This window comes from Coenobita brevimanus, chromosome 78 (assembly GCF_032717465.1).
Source record: "Coenobita brevimanus isolate Jiangsu-jjx chromosome 78, ASM3271746v2, whole genome shotgun sequence".
NCBI classification, from domain to species: Eukaryota; Metazoa; Arthropoda; class Malacostraca; order Decapoda; family Coenobitidae; genus Coenobita; species Coenobita brevimanus.
This window is the reverse complement of record NC_137031.1, coordinates 15646364-15661577: the sequence shown is the minus strand read 5'-3', so window position 1 is coordinate 15661577 and position 15214 is coordinate 15646364. Positions and strand designations below refer to the sequence as shown.

The following is a 15214-nucleotide window of genomic DNA, read 5'->3' as shown; positions in this document are numbered from 1 at the left end:
GATCGTTGGGGTTTATTGCTCACTGGGAGAGGCGGTGGCTCAATCGGTACAGAGGTGGCCTGCAGTCTTACCTGACCCAGGTTCAAATCCCCGCTGGGGCAGGGAACAGGTGAAGGATTTGAATTTCATAAAAGCAGATTTTACCGATCTACCAGAAGACCCGCCGACATGTAAAAATACCCCCGTTAATACCAATACACCAGTCCTGTATGAGACAGCTCTAGCATGTATTCAATATGGACGGTGGATATTAACGCCGAAGTGGTGACAAGTAGAGGTGCATGGTATGTAGGAGGACTACTGAGCCTTGACTGCAGGCTGTGAAGCTTATGCCGACAGTCGGACACATAAAAAAAAAAAACGTAATGCCACTCAGGGATGAGTGAGGCTGGTCACTCATCTTAAATGTCATAACCAACTAGCTTAGCCCCGGGCTCCTACGCTCCTGATGGGGCAACATAAGATTGGATTTTATATATATATATATATATATATATATATATATATATATATATATATAATTATTATAATATATGTATATACAGTAAAACCTCGCTAGAACGGACTAGCTGGGGCACAAACCATTCCGAAAAAAGCGACATATGGACTTCTCCCTGTTAAGATATCTTCATACATGAAAATCGTTATGGCCACATTCTTTCTCCACTCCACCATTTCCTACTAACTCTGGACATTACCCCATTTGCCTCTTAACATTTCTTAAATGCAACTATAAATAATATATTGCTTAACACAGTACATTTTAGTATAGATTAGACTCTATAAAGGCCATATGTAACACACACAGGAAGATATTTTTCATACATGAAGTGTCTTAGCCACCATCCTTCTTTCTGACTGTCAGTATGGGTTCCGTCAGGGACGCTCCACTGGCGATCTTCTCACCTACCTTTCAGACTCCTGGTCATCCTCCTTTCGGGACTTTGGCGAAAGTTTTGCCATCACACTTGACATCTCAAAGGCTTTCGATCGAGTCTGGCATAAATCTTTAATTTTAAACCGCCCTCTTACGGTTTCTATCCTTCTATCTGTGCCTTCATCTATAGCTTCCTTTCTGGTCGTTCTATAGCCGCTGTTGTAGACGGCCATCGTTCATCTCCTAGATCTATCAACAATGGTGTTCCTCAGGGCTCTGTCCTATCACCAACTCTCTTCCTTTTATTCATCAATGACCTTCTAAGCTGTATATTTAACCCTATCCACTCGAACGCTGATGACTCCACCATTCACCTTTCCATTCGGTTCCCGCAACGTCCATCTCAGCAGTTACTTCAACAAACAAGGGATGAGGTTATGGCACACCTGATGTCTGACTTGGCTCGTATCTCTGACTGAGGTAAAAATAATCTTGTTGTTTTTAATGCATCAAAGACTCAGTTCTTATACCTATCAACCCGACAAAATCTTCCATAGGTGTACCCACTAATGTTTAATAATACTTAGCTTAATCCTGCATCATCCTTGAACATGCTTGGGGTTTCATTCACTAGAGACTTATCTTGGAAAGTTCATATTACATCTCTTGTAAAATCTGCTTCCAAGAGATTAAGTGTGCTAAGCCGACTCCGTTCCTTTTTTACCGCTGCACAATTGTTGACTCTGTACACGGGTTTTATCCACCCCTGCTTGCAGTACAACTCACATGTGTGGGGAGGTTCTCCACATACAGCTCTTCTCAAAAGGGTGGAATCAATGGCTTTTCGTCTCATAAACTCTCCTCCTCTTACTGGCTTTCTTCAACCTCTGTCTCTTCGCTGCACTGTTGCATCTTTATCTCTTTTTTATCGCTACTTCATTGGTTGCTGCTCCTCTGAACTGTCTGCATGTATTCCTCCACCTCTATGACGGGCGCGTAGCACCCGTCAAGCAGCAAACTCTCATCCCTTTTCTGTCCAACTCTCTAATGCAAGAGTTAACCGTTACTCCCAGTCCCTCATTTATGCAACAGGACAACTCTGGAACTGTCTCCCTCTGTATTCCCTGCTTCCTGTGATCACCAGTCTTTCAAACGCAGTGTGTCCAGGCATCTTGAAATGATCGGATCTTGAATTTGGCTCTCTCTTGTCTTTTGTTCTTCTCTTGGAAGGAACAGTTTTTGCGGGCTCGTGGCTTTTGGTTCCTTCTTCCTAGCATAAAAAAAAAAAAAAAAATCGTGCTTCAACCCATCAGTTCCTTCTAACTAGTGGCAATATCCCTTTTGCCTCTTGGCTTTTCTAAAATGCCAGTAAATTTGTTGCATACCACAGTATAATTTTAGCAAGGTTTAGACTCGAGAAAGGCCGTATGTAACACACACAAAATAAGATATTTTCATTCATGAAAATCATCATGGCCACCAGCCTGCTTCATCCCCACCAGTTCCTTCTGACTCGTAGCAACATCTCCTTTTCCTCTCACTTTTTCTCAAATGCCACTATAAATAATTCATTGCATAACACAGCAAAATTTAATCATGGCTTGGGCACAATAATACTCATAAGTAATAGAACAAAATTAATGTTTTCTTACGTAACCATTCCGACTCACTTAGCTCACCCTACTCAACCCCCCCACCTTGCCGGGTGTTTATCATCATTCAGCACCTCGTGAAGGATCCTTCAGAGCAAATCCTTCAAAATCATTACCCATTATCTTCAGGGTCATCATCAGCGAAGAGTGAATCATCCTCCTGATTGTCTTCACTGGCAGGAGCTAAATCATGGACAGGAATTGGTGTAGCTTCTACCTTGCGAGCCGTGTGGTGTACTTAATTTTAAGCATTTTTCAAATACTGAACCGTACACTTTGTAAACCTAAATTATTATGATTTTACAAACGTGTTCACTTTGTCTGTATATTTCACTTATCACTCGTCACCGTCGACCAGTATATGAGGGACTTTGGGGAAATGATGTAGGGGGAAACGATATGGGTTGACTGACGCAGAGCACTGGGGAATAATAGTGACCCCACCAGCCGGCTACCAGCCGACGCACGAACACACAAACCGCTAGCCGTGCGTTTAATGTTTGATGTCTTAAATATATATTAGTATTAATGCAAACCTCTTTTCTATATTTTTACCATTTAGAAAGTACTCTATTGGTATAACTTAATTTTAAACACTTTTCAAATACTGCACTGTACACTTTACGCACCATATTATTTACGATTTTACAAAATAAAGATGTTCACTTTGTATATTTCACTTATCACTCTCACCCTCGAGTAGTATATTAGGGACTTCCAGGGAAATGATGTGAGGGGAAATGATGTGGGTCACACTGAGGCCACAGCACGGGGGAAAAATAGTGACGCCGCCAACCCAACAGCAACCAACTCGTGAACACACAAACCGCGCGGACAATACGGCCGGCCCGCCCTGAGATTAGGCAGTCCGAACAGCTTCTAGGTTTTTCGGAGATTTCCTGATAAATAAGAAGTATTCCGGTCAGCTGCTTGCGGTTTACTGAAGTCCGTTGCAGTAAGGTCATACCATATATATATATATATATATATATATATATATATATATATATATATATATATATATATATATATATACAGTATATATATACAGTATATATATATATATATATATATATATATATATATATATATATATATATATATATATATATTTGTGTGTGTGTGTGTGTGTAGTGATTGATTGATTTTCTTTAAAAACAGGACATGTGCACGAGTAGGAAGGGAAGACGGTGAATGGTTCAGGGAAAGGTGAAGCTGTATCCTGGATACATTATTTCGTTGTAAATGTTTGGTCTCTTCATAAATGAGTCGGTGAGAGAGGCGGCTGTAACACCATTATGAAGAGGAGCAAGTTTATTTGATGTTGGGAAGTGGAAGACGGATGAAATAACACAGGCATGGCTTAAGACGCGAACACAAGCAGATGAAGAAGTTATTAAAAGTTAACTTCAGCACGTTATACCTGAGATTGAAAGACTGGTAGAGAGGAAAAACTGAGAATGAATTCGAAAAGTAGGAAGGTGATGAGGTGTAGTAATTCGACCAGGCAGGGCGAAATGAGAGCAGTTCATGATGGGACAGATTTGAAGAAAGTGAAGTCCATTAGGTGTCAGGGAGTGAACATAGCAGCAGATGGATCTAAGGTACAGAATTAATTCATGGGACAGGAGAAGGGACAGTGTTATTTGTGTCAATGAGCAAAGTGTGGAAGTAAAGACTAGCGTCAGCTTAGGACAAGATCTCTGTGCTAAGTAGCCAGTTTAGTACTGACTGAGTAGTATCGATGTGAATCGTGGCCCCTGAATGCTAGAGACCGGTCTTAGGTGGAAGCTGCCCGGCCTGTGTCCCTTCCCTCCGCTAAGTCTCTGCAGGCTCCTCCTCTTTTTTTTTTTTTTTTTTTTTTTTTTAATTCTTGGAATTTACTGAACACCATGGTAATTTCTACGTAACTAAATATGCAGGTAACAGTTTGTAACTTTGTGGTAATAATTATTGGTTTGGGGGTTGTGTAGAGAAGGAATTCAGTGATAGGAAGAGTGACACTCGCACAGATGAAGAACGTTGTGAAGCGGCTGAAAAATAAGAAAGCAGCTGAGATTGATGAGGCGTACGCAGAGATAATTAAGTGTTGTGGAGAGAGCGGAATAAAGTGCTTGTTGGAGATACGTAAGAAGGCATGGATAAGTGAAACTGTGCTAGCAGAGTAGAAAAAAAGCAGTGATTTTACCTCTGTCAAAAAATATAGGTGAGCGAAGTGAGTGCAAGAATTATCGTGGCATAAATTTACTGAGTGTGGAAGGGAAGGTATATGGAAGAATTATTATAGTGAAAGTGAGACAGATATCTGAAGCCCTGGAAAGTGATCAAAAGGGTGGTTTTAGGGGTGGCAGAGTATGTGTGGATCAAATATTTGCGGTGAGACAGAGAGCGGAGAAGGATTGTGAGAAGGACTATATGGTGTTTATGGAATTCATGGATCTGGAAAAAGCATACGACAAAGTACACAGAGAAGGATTGTGGAAGGTTTTGCTCATGCACGGTGAAGATGGTAAGCTGCTAGGTGCCGTCAAGAGTTGTTATGATGGTAGTGAGGCATGTGTAAGGGTTAGTGGGCATCTTTTTTTTCTTTTTTTTATGTGAGGAAGAAGGAACCAAAGGCAACGGGCCCGCAAAAATTGTTCCTTCCAAGAGAAAAACAAAATGCAAGAGAGAGCCAAATTCAAAATCCGATCATTTCGAGATGCCTGGACACACTGTGTTTGAAAGACTGGAGATCATAGGAAGCAGGAAATACAGACAGAGGGAGATAGTTCCAGAGTTGACCTGTTGCATAAATGAAGGACTGGGAGTAACGGTTAACTATTGTATTAGAGAGTTGGACAGAAAAGGGATGAGAGTTTGCTGCTAGACGGGTACTACGCACCCGTTGTAGAGGTGGAGGAATGCATGCAGACAGTTCAGAGGAGCAGTGACCATTGAAGTAGCTATAGAAAAGAGATAAAGATGCGAAAAGCCTTTGACTCCACCCCACTGAGAAGAGCTGTATGTGGGAAGCCTCCCCACACATGAGAGTTGTACCCCACGCAGGGGCGGATAAAACCCCTGTATAGAGTCAACAATTGTGCAGGGGTAAAGAAGGAATGGAGTCGGCTTAGCACACCCAATCACTTGGAAGCAGATTTTACAAGAGATGTAATATGATCTTTCCAAGATAAGTCCCGAGTAAATGAAACCCCAAGCATGTTCAAGGATGATGCAGGATTAAGCTGAATATTATTAAACATTAGTGGGTATACCTGTGGCAGATTTTGTCGTGTTGATAGGTGCAAAAACTGAGTCTTTGATGCATTAAAAACAAGATTATTTTTACCCCACTTAGAGATACGAGTCAAGTCAGACACTAGATGTGCCATAGCCTCATCCCTTGTTTGTTGAAGTAACTGCTGAGATGGACGTTGCGGGAATCGAATGGAAAGGTGAAGGGTGGAGTCATCAGCGTTCGAGTGGATAGGATTAAATGTACAGCTTCGAAGGTCATTGATGAATAAAAGGAAGAGAGTTGGTGATTGGACAGAGCCCTGAGGAACACCACTGTTAATAGATCTAGGAGAAGAATGATGGCCATCTACAACAGCGGCTATAGAACGACCAGAAAGGAAGCTAGCGATGAAGGCACAGATAGAAGGATAGAAACCGTAAGAGGGGAGTTTGGAAATTAGAGATTTATGCCAGACCCGATCGAAAGCCTTTGAGATGTCAAGCGAAATGGCAAAGCTTTCGCCAGAGTCCCGAAAGGAGGGTGACCAGGAGTCTGAAAGGTTGGTGAGAAGATCGTCTGTGGAGCGTCCGTGACGGAACCCATACTGACAATCAGAAAGAAGGTTGTGATACGAAAGATGCTTTAAAATTTTTCCATTAAGAACAGACTCGAAAACTTCTGAGATACAGGATGTTAAAGCAATTGGACGATAGTTAGAGGGTTGGGAATGGTCACTCTTCTTTGGGACTGGCTGAATGAGAGCAAACTTCCAGTATTAAGGAAACGCACAAGTTGACAGACAAAGGTGAAAGAGTTTGCCTAGGCAGGGTGTAAGCACAGAAGAAGAGTTCTTGAGAACAACAGGAGGGACTCTATCAGGCGCATATGCCTTATTAGTATTGATCCCTGTGATGGCAGAAAATACATCAGCTGAAGAAATTTTAATGTCAGCCATGAGGAAGTCAGAGGGGGGAAGTGATGGAGGAACAGCACCGGAATCGTCTAAGGTGGAATTGGAGGAGAAAGTCTGAGCGAAGAGATCTCCTTTATCAGTAGAAGAAATAGCTACAGAGCCATCAGAGTAGAAAAGAGAAGGGCAGGATGATGAGGTACAGTTGTTGGAAAGGTTTTTGGCAAGGTGCCAGAAGGAGCGGGAAGAATTCAAATAGAGAGTTGAGAGCATTTAGTATGGATGAAATTATTTTTAGCAGAGAAAAGAACAGACTTAGCATGATTCCGGCCAGAAACGTATAAAAGATGTGATTCAGGGGTGGGTTGGCTCCAGTACTTTTTATAGGCCCTCTCCTTGTTGCGGATAGCATTAGAACAAGTGTGATTAAACCAAAGTTTTCGTGCATTAGTCAAAGGATATGAGAAAGGAATGTAGGCTTCCATGCCCGAGAGAATAACCTCCGTAATGCGTAAGGCACACCCAGATGGCTCCCGGGCATGGAAGCAATAATCATTCCAGGGAAAATCAAAGAACTACTGCCTACGGGCCTCCCAATCCGCAGGTCCAAAGTGCCACAGACGACGTTTCTTTGGAGGGTCCGCAGGCCGTACCGGAGCGATAGGACAGGTTAAGGTGATAAGGTTGTGATCAGAGGAGCCCAACGGAGAGAAAAGATTAACAGTGTAAGCAGAAGGATTAGTTGTAAGGAAGAGGTCAAGTATGTTGGAGCTCTTTCCAAGGAGTCAGGGATATGGGTAGGGTGCTGTACAAACTGCTCAAGGTCATTAAAAATGAACATCAAATGTTTGATACCTTTCAGGAAGTAAAGGACGAGAATGATTTGGGAGGTATTATTAATAACGACTTCAAAAACTCCGAACAGTGCATAGCAGCAAGTAACAAGGCAAAATATTCGGCTTTATCGCAGGGAGTTTCGATACTAAACGCGTGATGTAACCTCCAAGCTTTATTCTTCGTTAGTTTGACCACAACTAGAATTTTGTGTGAAGCACTGGTCACCAAAACTTTTTGTGGAAGAGAATAGACTCGAGCAAGTGCGATGCGGAGTCTCAAGAATTATACCATTACTGTGAAATTTACCCTACAAAGAGTGACTAAAAAACGAAGTGTTTTCTCTACAAAAGCGGCTACACAGAGGAGATCTAATACACGCATTTTAAAACTTTTAACAAATCTGACGATGTAAGCTATGAAACTCTGTTCGAAGTAGTGAATGACACAGTGACTATAAAATAAAGGAAACTCAAAAGGAAGATGTTTAATATTAATTTAGGGTAAATTACTTTGGCATTCTCGTAGTGAAAAACTAGAACAGGCCACCAAAAAAGTAGTTAGTGCAAAAACTAGTGGTACGTTCAAAATTCGGCTAGACAAATATTTTCGGACCATAAGCTAAAATTTTCTTGCTTATTTCCCGGTTCAAGTGTTTTTTGACAATAACACGTTTTCTAATTAATGTGAGTATATGGCGACTGTGTTTGCTCTTTCTTTACAGATTTTTAGGCTACAGACTGCATAATGTATAGTTATTCCTCTTCTATCAGTCCTATAACAAATGTCCGTGCTTGTTCTTTGTAACATGCATGGGACATTGTTCTTCGTAGAGTAATAGGAAAAGTATATGGTGGAATACTTTTTGACTGAGTTAGCGTAGTAACAGAGGAATTACAGTAGTTGGAGAAGAACAGGGAGGTTCTAGGAAGAGAAGAGGTTGTGTAGATCAGATATTAATTCTTAGGTCTTTAGTGGGAAAGCTTCTAGGGAAGAGAAAGTTGTATGCGGCCTTCATGGATTTGGTGAAAGTATATGACAGGGTGGATAGACAAGCAATGTGGAAAGTATTATGGATATATATGGTAAATGGGGGTGCTAAGGCTGCAGTGCGTGTGGATAGTGAACTGAGTGAAATTTTCTACATGAACGTTGGATTGAAACAGGGATGTGTCATGTCCCCATGGTTGTTCAATCTGTATATGGATGGTGTCATAAAAGAATAGGGCAGTGGATGCTGAAGCGGCCCTAGTGAGAGAGGACAGTGTTTAGAAACTCCCTGTACTGTTGTTTGCAGATGATAGTGTATTGTTAAATGAATACGAAAGGGAACTGCAAGGCTTGGTGAATGAGTTTGGGAGTGTGTGTAAGAAACGGAATCTAAAGGTGAATGTAGCGAAGAGTAAAGTTATAGATTGACTGAAGTCACTGAATGTACAGTGAGGCTGGACGAGGAGGAAATGGAAAATGTGAGTGCGTTTAAGTACTTGGGTAGTGTGATGAGTAAGGATGGAAGTCTGGAGGGTGAAGTGCTTCAAAGGGTACAGCAGGGAAGAAAGGTTGCTGGTTCTTTGAAAGCAGTGATATGGAACAGGGAAGTGAGCTGGAAAGTAAAAAAGTTACTGCATGACAATACTGTGATACCAGCCCTAACGTATGGAAGTGAAACTTGGACCTTGTTGGAGGGACACAAGTCAAGAGTGAGAGCAGTGGAAATGAGTTTTTGAAAAGAACATGTAGAGTTACATGGAGAGACAGACTGACAAATGAGGAAGTGAAGGAACTCTGTGGTGTGGAATGTGGATGTGATAAAGTTTTAAGAGAAATACATTGAGGTGGGTTGGCCACGTGGAAAGGATGGAGAGCGAGAGACTAACGAGGAGAGTGTATGTGAGTAAGGTGGAGGGGGGAAGAAGGAGGGGGAGGCCGAGGGTGAGTTGGAGGATGGAGCGGAGAGGTATATGAGAGAGGGGGTGTGAGCTTGGGTCAAGGCAGTGTAGTGGCATTGGGCAAGTCGACATGGAGGCGATTAGTTTGTGGCCATCCCTTACGAGCCTGAGGCGTCTGGCAATAGACAGGTAGATGAACAGATGATGTTTTTTCATATTGTTTTCCTGTCGGTTTAACAAATGACGTGATGGGTGGGAGAGAGCATTCTTTGTTTCTCTCCTTTTCTTTAACGGTCTTAGTATAACTACTGTAGTTTTTATTCCAACAGATAACCTCGTCCTGGGCCAGTAGCCTTTTTTGTTATCTGTACTGTCTGCGTACTCCCCCTCCCCCCCCCCTCTCTCTCTCTCATGCACACACATACCAATGGTTTATCAGGACCAGAAGTCAGAAAGAGATCTTGTTAACAAGATGTTTGGGAAGTTGCTTTAGGGAGATGGTATTATTTTTTCTTACCCAGTTTCTCAACTCTGGTTTGCATAAATTTTCACCCCTATACAGTTTACTGCTGGCCCTTCCTCTGTCTTCCTTTCCCTACTTCACACCGCGGCTCCGTCCCCTCAGTATCTTATATCACCTTTCGTCACCTTCCCCTCTCATCATGGCTCCTCTCTCTCTTTCTCTCTCTCTCTCTCTCCCTCCCTCCCCGTGGAGTACTGCAATTATCTTCTCTTCATTTTCTCAATTTATTTCCCTCCTTTTTATATACCTCCTGATGATGTCTTTCTTTCTCTACGAAATATTTTTGCTCACCTCCTTAGTGTCCTCTTTCATCCATGTGCTTTATATTTCCTCGCTTCAGTCGCCTTAGTTTGCTGTCAAAAATGTTTTCCTTCAACTCTCCTCTGTCTCTAATCCCTTATTTGTCTCTCTATCGCTTGTCGTTCCTTCACTTCCTTTCATGTATTTCTTATCATCCTATGGTCTAATCATGTGTCACTCTCATTTTTATTAATACTTTGCAGTGATTTTTCCACATCCTTGTCTCCCTATTTTTTCGGTTTTCTTTGATCTTCCCTTCGTCTTTCGTCTTGTCTTCTTCAATTTATTTTTTTCCATTTTCCTTTCCTTCCTTCTACTTTACCTTTTTCTATTTTTTTCTTTCCTCAACTCTTCAAATGTTTCTTACCATAACTTTCCTTCTTTGTTTTCCAAGGTATCTACCTCCTCCTTAAGAAATTTTCTTCTTGGTCTATCTCTACCTCTCTTGCTGTCTGTATTGGACTTTCGACAACGGTCTATCACATGCATACAGTAATATATGTTTCACTGATATAAAGTATAAAACGTTTTAACCTGGTTAGTAATAAGACTCCCTAATCTATTCCCGCAACGTCTATAGCAACTAGGCGATTACATTCAGTCAAAGAATACCCAGATATGAAGGTTATTGGGGTTCATTTCTACACTCCGTATACCTGATTTCTTTCTTAAGCTGAATCAAGCCGTCTGGTGGCAGCAGACATAAGGTACCAAACACTCAGTCATACCAACAGCGTTAATGAAAGAAAGTGGGGTGTGACTGGCAGGGGTGGCGGAGCTGGACTGAAAGGGCGATGAACTAAAAATAATGGAAGTATTTACACGTAGCCTTTTTCCCTCTCGTGGTACAACTCCATTTTCACTGACTTTCTATCATATTTCACACTTTATTGTTAGAAACGTTGAAGATGTAATTATGGAATACCGTTGAGAGAGAGAGAGAGAGAGAGAGAGAGAGGGGTGGGGGTGGGGGGGGGGTAACGATAGAGAGAGAGAAAAAAATTAATTCGATGAAACTGTGAGTATGAGGCAAAATTTTGTTTTCTCTGGCACCACCCTGCTGGAAATGACTTCATAGCTTCTTTTGCATAACTTCTTTGGCGCCTGTCATGCCCTGGCGGTTAACCTATGAATGGATGAAAGGTTCTGAAACAAATTTTTTACCAAATATAATGCACACCTCGAGCATTATAGTATACTATTGGTAGTTTGCAAAGATATTATTCCAAATAATTTAACCTGCTTGTTCTTCATTGTATGTGGTTGATTAAACATTGAACTACTCCCTTGGACCTGGAAGGTAATCAGTTCTGTTGCTTCAGAAAGTCATAATAGTTTTTGGCCAGTTGACTGACACTTTCCTTGTTATACGTATACCCGTACTTCCGTCCTGCCTTGTTTTACTTTGTTCTTTTCGCGAAAAACGTTCGTACTTTAACACTTAATTTCCTGCTCTTCCTATTTTTTTGCCTAATAATTTATCATCACTAACAGCTCCTTACATTACCTTTTCTATCCTGCACTATTTCTCCACATCATACTCCTCTGTGCTTTGCCTGAGGCTGTTTTACAATGTTCTTCACTTCCCTAGTTTACCTACTCCTTCCCCGACTACTTCTTCCTGTTCTGTCGTGCCATGCTGTACCCTACCATAATGCCCTGCTTTGCTTTGGCTACCCCTGCCCTGCCCATCCCAACTCTCATTTATTCCCTCTTGCCCCTCCTGGCCTCGTCACACATCACCAGTCTCGACCGGCTCTCACTCGTGAATCATTCCCTCCTGCCTTATAGTTTTCCAGCTTTACTAAGCCTTAACCTATTGCAAGCCTTCCCTGCACCGCAGACTGAACAAGGCGCCAACACCAGCACGTCGCGAGTGGTGGTGACGGGGGCACGGCGGCACCACGGACAGAGGCTTACGTGCACAGCCACCAACCCGCTCTTCCCAGCTTCGCCTCTCCAAGACTCCATCGTCCTCAACGTTACTTGTATGTAAAGTTATTACTGTAACAGACTGGTGGTCTGGCTATTGTTTCTTAACCATTTTTTATCAGTTGTTTAGTTTATGATTTCCCGCAGGATTTTTTTTTTTTTCTCATTCTGATTGTATTGTCGTAAAGTGTGACCACAATGACCTGTAAATTATTAGCATCTAACTTACGAGAAATTGCATTTCTTTGTCATTTTCCTGTTGCAGTACTTCCATCTGTTCCACTCACTGTACTGGTTTATTATCCTTTATACTTTAATTATTGTGATGCTGTGGACACATGGTATTATAATTCTGGTAAAAAATGACGATGTTGTGCAGATGGGAGAAAAAAGAAAGGCTTGAGCAAGTACAAAAATACCAGATGCGGGAGCTTCAGGGCCGTTCGTTTAATGCGCTCGGTTTGTAGTAGTGTGGTAGGGTGATTTTGTGTGGTGTGTTGTGAGAGGTAGGTTTGATGCGTTGTGTGGTGCGGGGTGGTGTAATTTGCTGCGGCTTCGCTGAAGTCAGTGAATTCGAACACGAGATAAGCGTCTCTTTTCCGAAAATTGATAGTGAGAGTCCGACAGACAGTGCTGTTTGTAGAGGTGCACACGCATATAAAAATAAGGTTTTCTGTCTTGCATTTTCAGGTTAAGTACAGAGGAAAACATTTTAATCGCCTAAATTTCACTTTCCTCTGATCAGCGTCTTTATGCTACGGTTCAACAGCTTATTACTTTTCTTTTCTTTTTTCTTGTGTTGACAGCTGACCTGTACTCCATTTTCATTGTAGCCGAAGAACCTGAGTTGGTGATTCTTGGAATGTTAGCCGCCGCAAGTCTCTCTCTCTCTCTCTCTCTAACACACACACACACACACACACACAGTCTCTACTTTTGTACATTCTGCATAATTTTCTCCATCCCTCATTCCATCGTTTTCGCTTCCTCACCACTTTTATTCTTCTTGTTCCTGTCTCGTATTAGTTTCTCTCTTCCCTACATTCTTGCCGATCCCTCTTCTAGCTCCTTCGTCTGTTATCCTCAACTTCCTTCTTTGTACATTCTCTCTCATGTCCTCACTTTGATTTAATCTCTTTCTGCATAATCTTATTCTCCCACCTTCTTTTCAAGTCTCGCCGTTATTTGCTACACTGTCTGTCCATCTGCCAATATAAGTACACTAAGTCTTCCACCATGTTCCTTAAACTATTTCATATTACACAAAACTTCATTTTCATTCCATTCCCTCTCAGTTCTCTCATCTGATTTACATATCACTCTATTACTTTTAGTCTACCTATTCGTCCCCAGTTTTGTCTGATATAGCCGTCATGTCTTCCTTTTTATTTTTGCACACGCACTTGCGAAACAAGTGTTATGCTTTACTCAACGTCTGCCTGGCTATATGTCCATTTGTCTGAAAAAATAGTTCAAATAGTTTTTATCCAGCCTTAAATTTGACGGATAGATAAATGGAGAGCAAAGAGTTAGCCCTCTGTTTCTGAGAGCAATAGGTCAGTGGTCTAGTTCAAAGCCTGACATAGCTAGGTCACTTTAAAAAGTTTTTATCCAATTTAGACCAAGCTTTATGGATGGGTTGAAGATAATGCAAGGATAAAGTGGTTTGATAATAACAAAAATCAGCCAGGGATGAAGGTCACAGAGCAAGGTCAAAGTTGGACTTGAGTGTCTGGGTGTGAACAAAGTAACTGTTTTTTTTGTCAGAGGTCAAGGTCACATAGTCAGGTAAATTTAAACACTTTTATTAGATTTACTTCAAGCTTTATAGAGGGGTTTAAGGTAAGGAATGGATATATAGGTATACTTTTGATAACAAGCATAGGTCAAGGTCACAGATAATGTCAACACTCATGGTCACAGGATAAAGTCAACTCACAGAGTTTTGATCTGGTTTGAATTAAACCTGGTGGAAGCGTTTGGGGCCAGACAAGAATGAAGTGCTTTGATTTTGACCGAAATCGGTCAAAGGTCAAAATCACAGTGTAAAGTCCAATGTTTGGCCCTCAGACCAAATGGTGGGAGAAGTGGGTGTTGAAGTCTCGAACATCTTTTTTCTTTCCCCTTTGTTCTTCTTCCAGCTGCATTCTCACATCCTGCACTTTCCTCACCTCTATATTATTTATTCATTTATTTATTTTTGCTAATTCTCACCCCACTAGACCCCCCTGTAGTGTCACTGGAGCTGGGCCGCGCGGTGTCATCTGTGGTTCGAGAGGGTGAGGACGTCTACTTCAACTGCAACGTGGACTCCAATCCTCCCACCTACAAAATCTCGTGGTTCAGAAAGGTCAGTTGTGTTTATGTTTGTTGGAGGTAGTAGGCGTAATTATCTACTACCATTTAATTCCCATAACCAGTTGTAACCTGTCCCACTATGATTTCCCATGGATGATTTTACAGCTGACAGCCTCTAAATAATGGTATGGCATTGAAAGGATGGCTATTTCTTTCCGGTTTTGTCTGGCAATCAACGCACTCGGTAATCCCAGGTGGGATGAGGGACGCTGTAAGATACAGAGCGGCTCCAAACAAAAGTAAAACTGTCCGACGAAAGAACATCAGACGTAAACTATGTATTATGAAAATAAATACAAAGTAAAGCCTGTGACGATAAAGCAAATGGTTAATATTAGTCAGCATTATGCTATAGGAGGTTTCAAGCTTATTACTAGACTGTAAGTACTTTTTACATAACATCAGCAGGTATCTGTGGAGGGCTGATAAGTCTACAATATTACTGATAATATTCCATTATTTTAAATTATGTAATGCATCGAAAGATAATTTATTTTAAAGACAAAAACTTAAAAAATATTTTTTTATTTTTAGCATAAAACTAATAATGTTAAGACAACTCGTACATATGCTGAAAGAGAGGTTTCCTAATAAGGAACAGTACATGCTAAAGTATGTGAAGAATGTGAAAAAAATGTACTTCATCTGAAGAGGACCTTTATCAAAGAACAGGTAAAAGGTCTACGGAAATTTTTGAGTAATTTTAAAAGCAGTAGGTT

At 41.3% G+C, this 15214-nt stretch overlaps 1 protein-coding gene across 1 annotated transcript in view; it reads left to right on the top strand.

The window, feature by feature from the left end:
• Positions 1-11859: 11859 nt before the first annotated feature.
• Positions 11860-15214, top strand: part of LOC145408707 (adhesion molecule nephrin-like) — a 199446-nt gene continuing 196091 nt past the window's right edge. Inside the window, exons 1-2 of the mRNA XM_080279375.1 lie at positions 11860-12193; positions 14360-14487. Of these exons, the coding sequence (XP_080135501.1) occupies positions 11860-12193; positions 14360-14487 (462 nt within the window). The remainder of the gene's footprint in view (positions 12194-14359; positions 14488-15214) is intronic.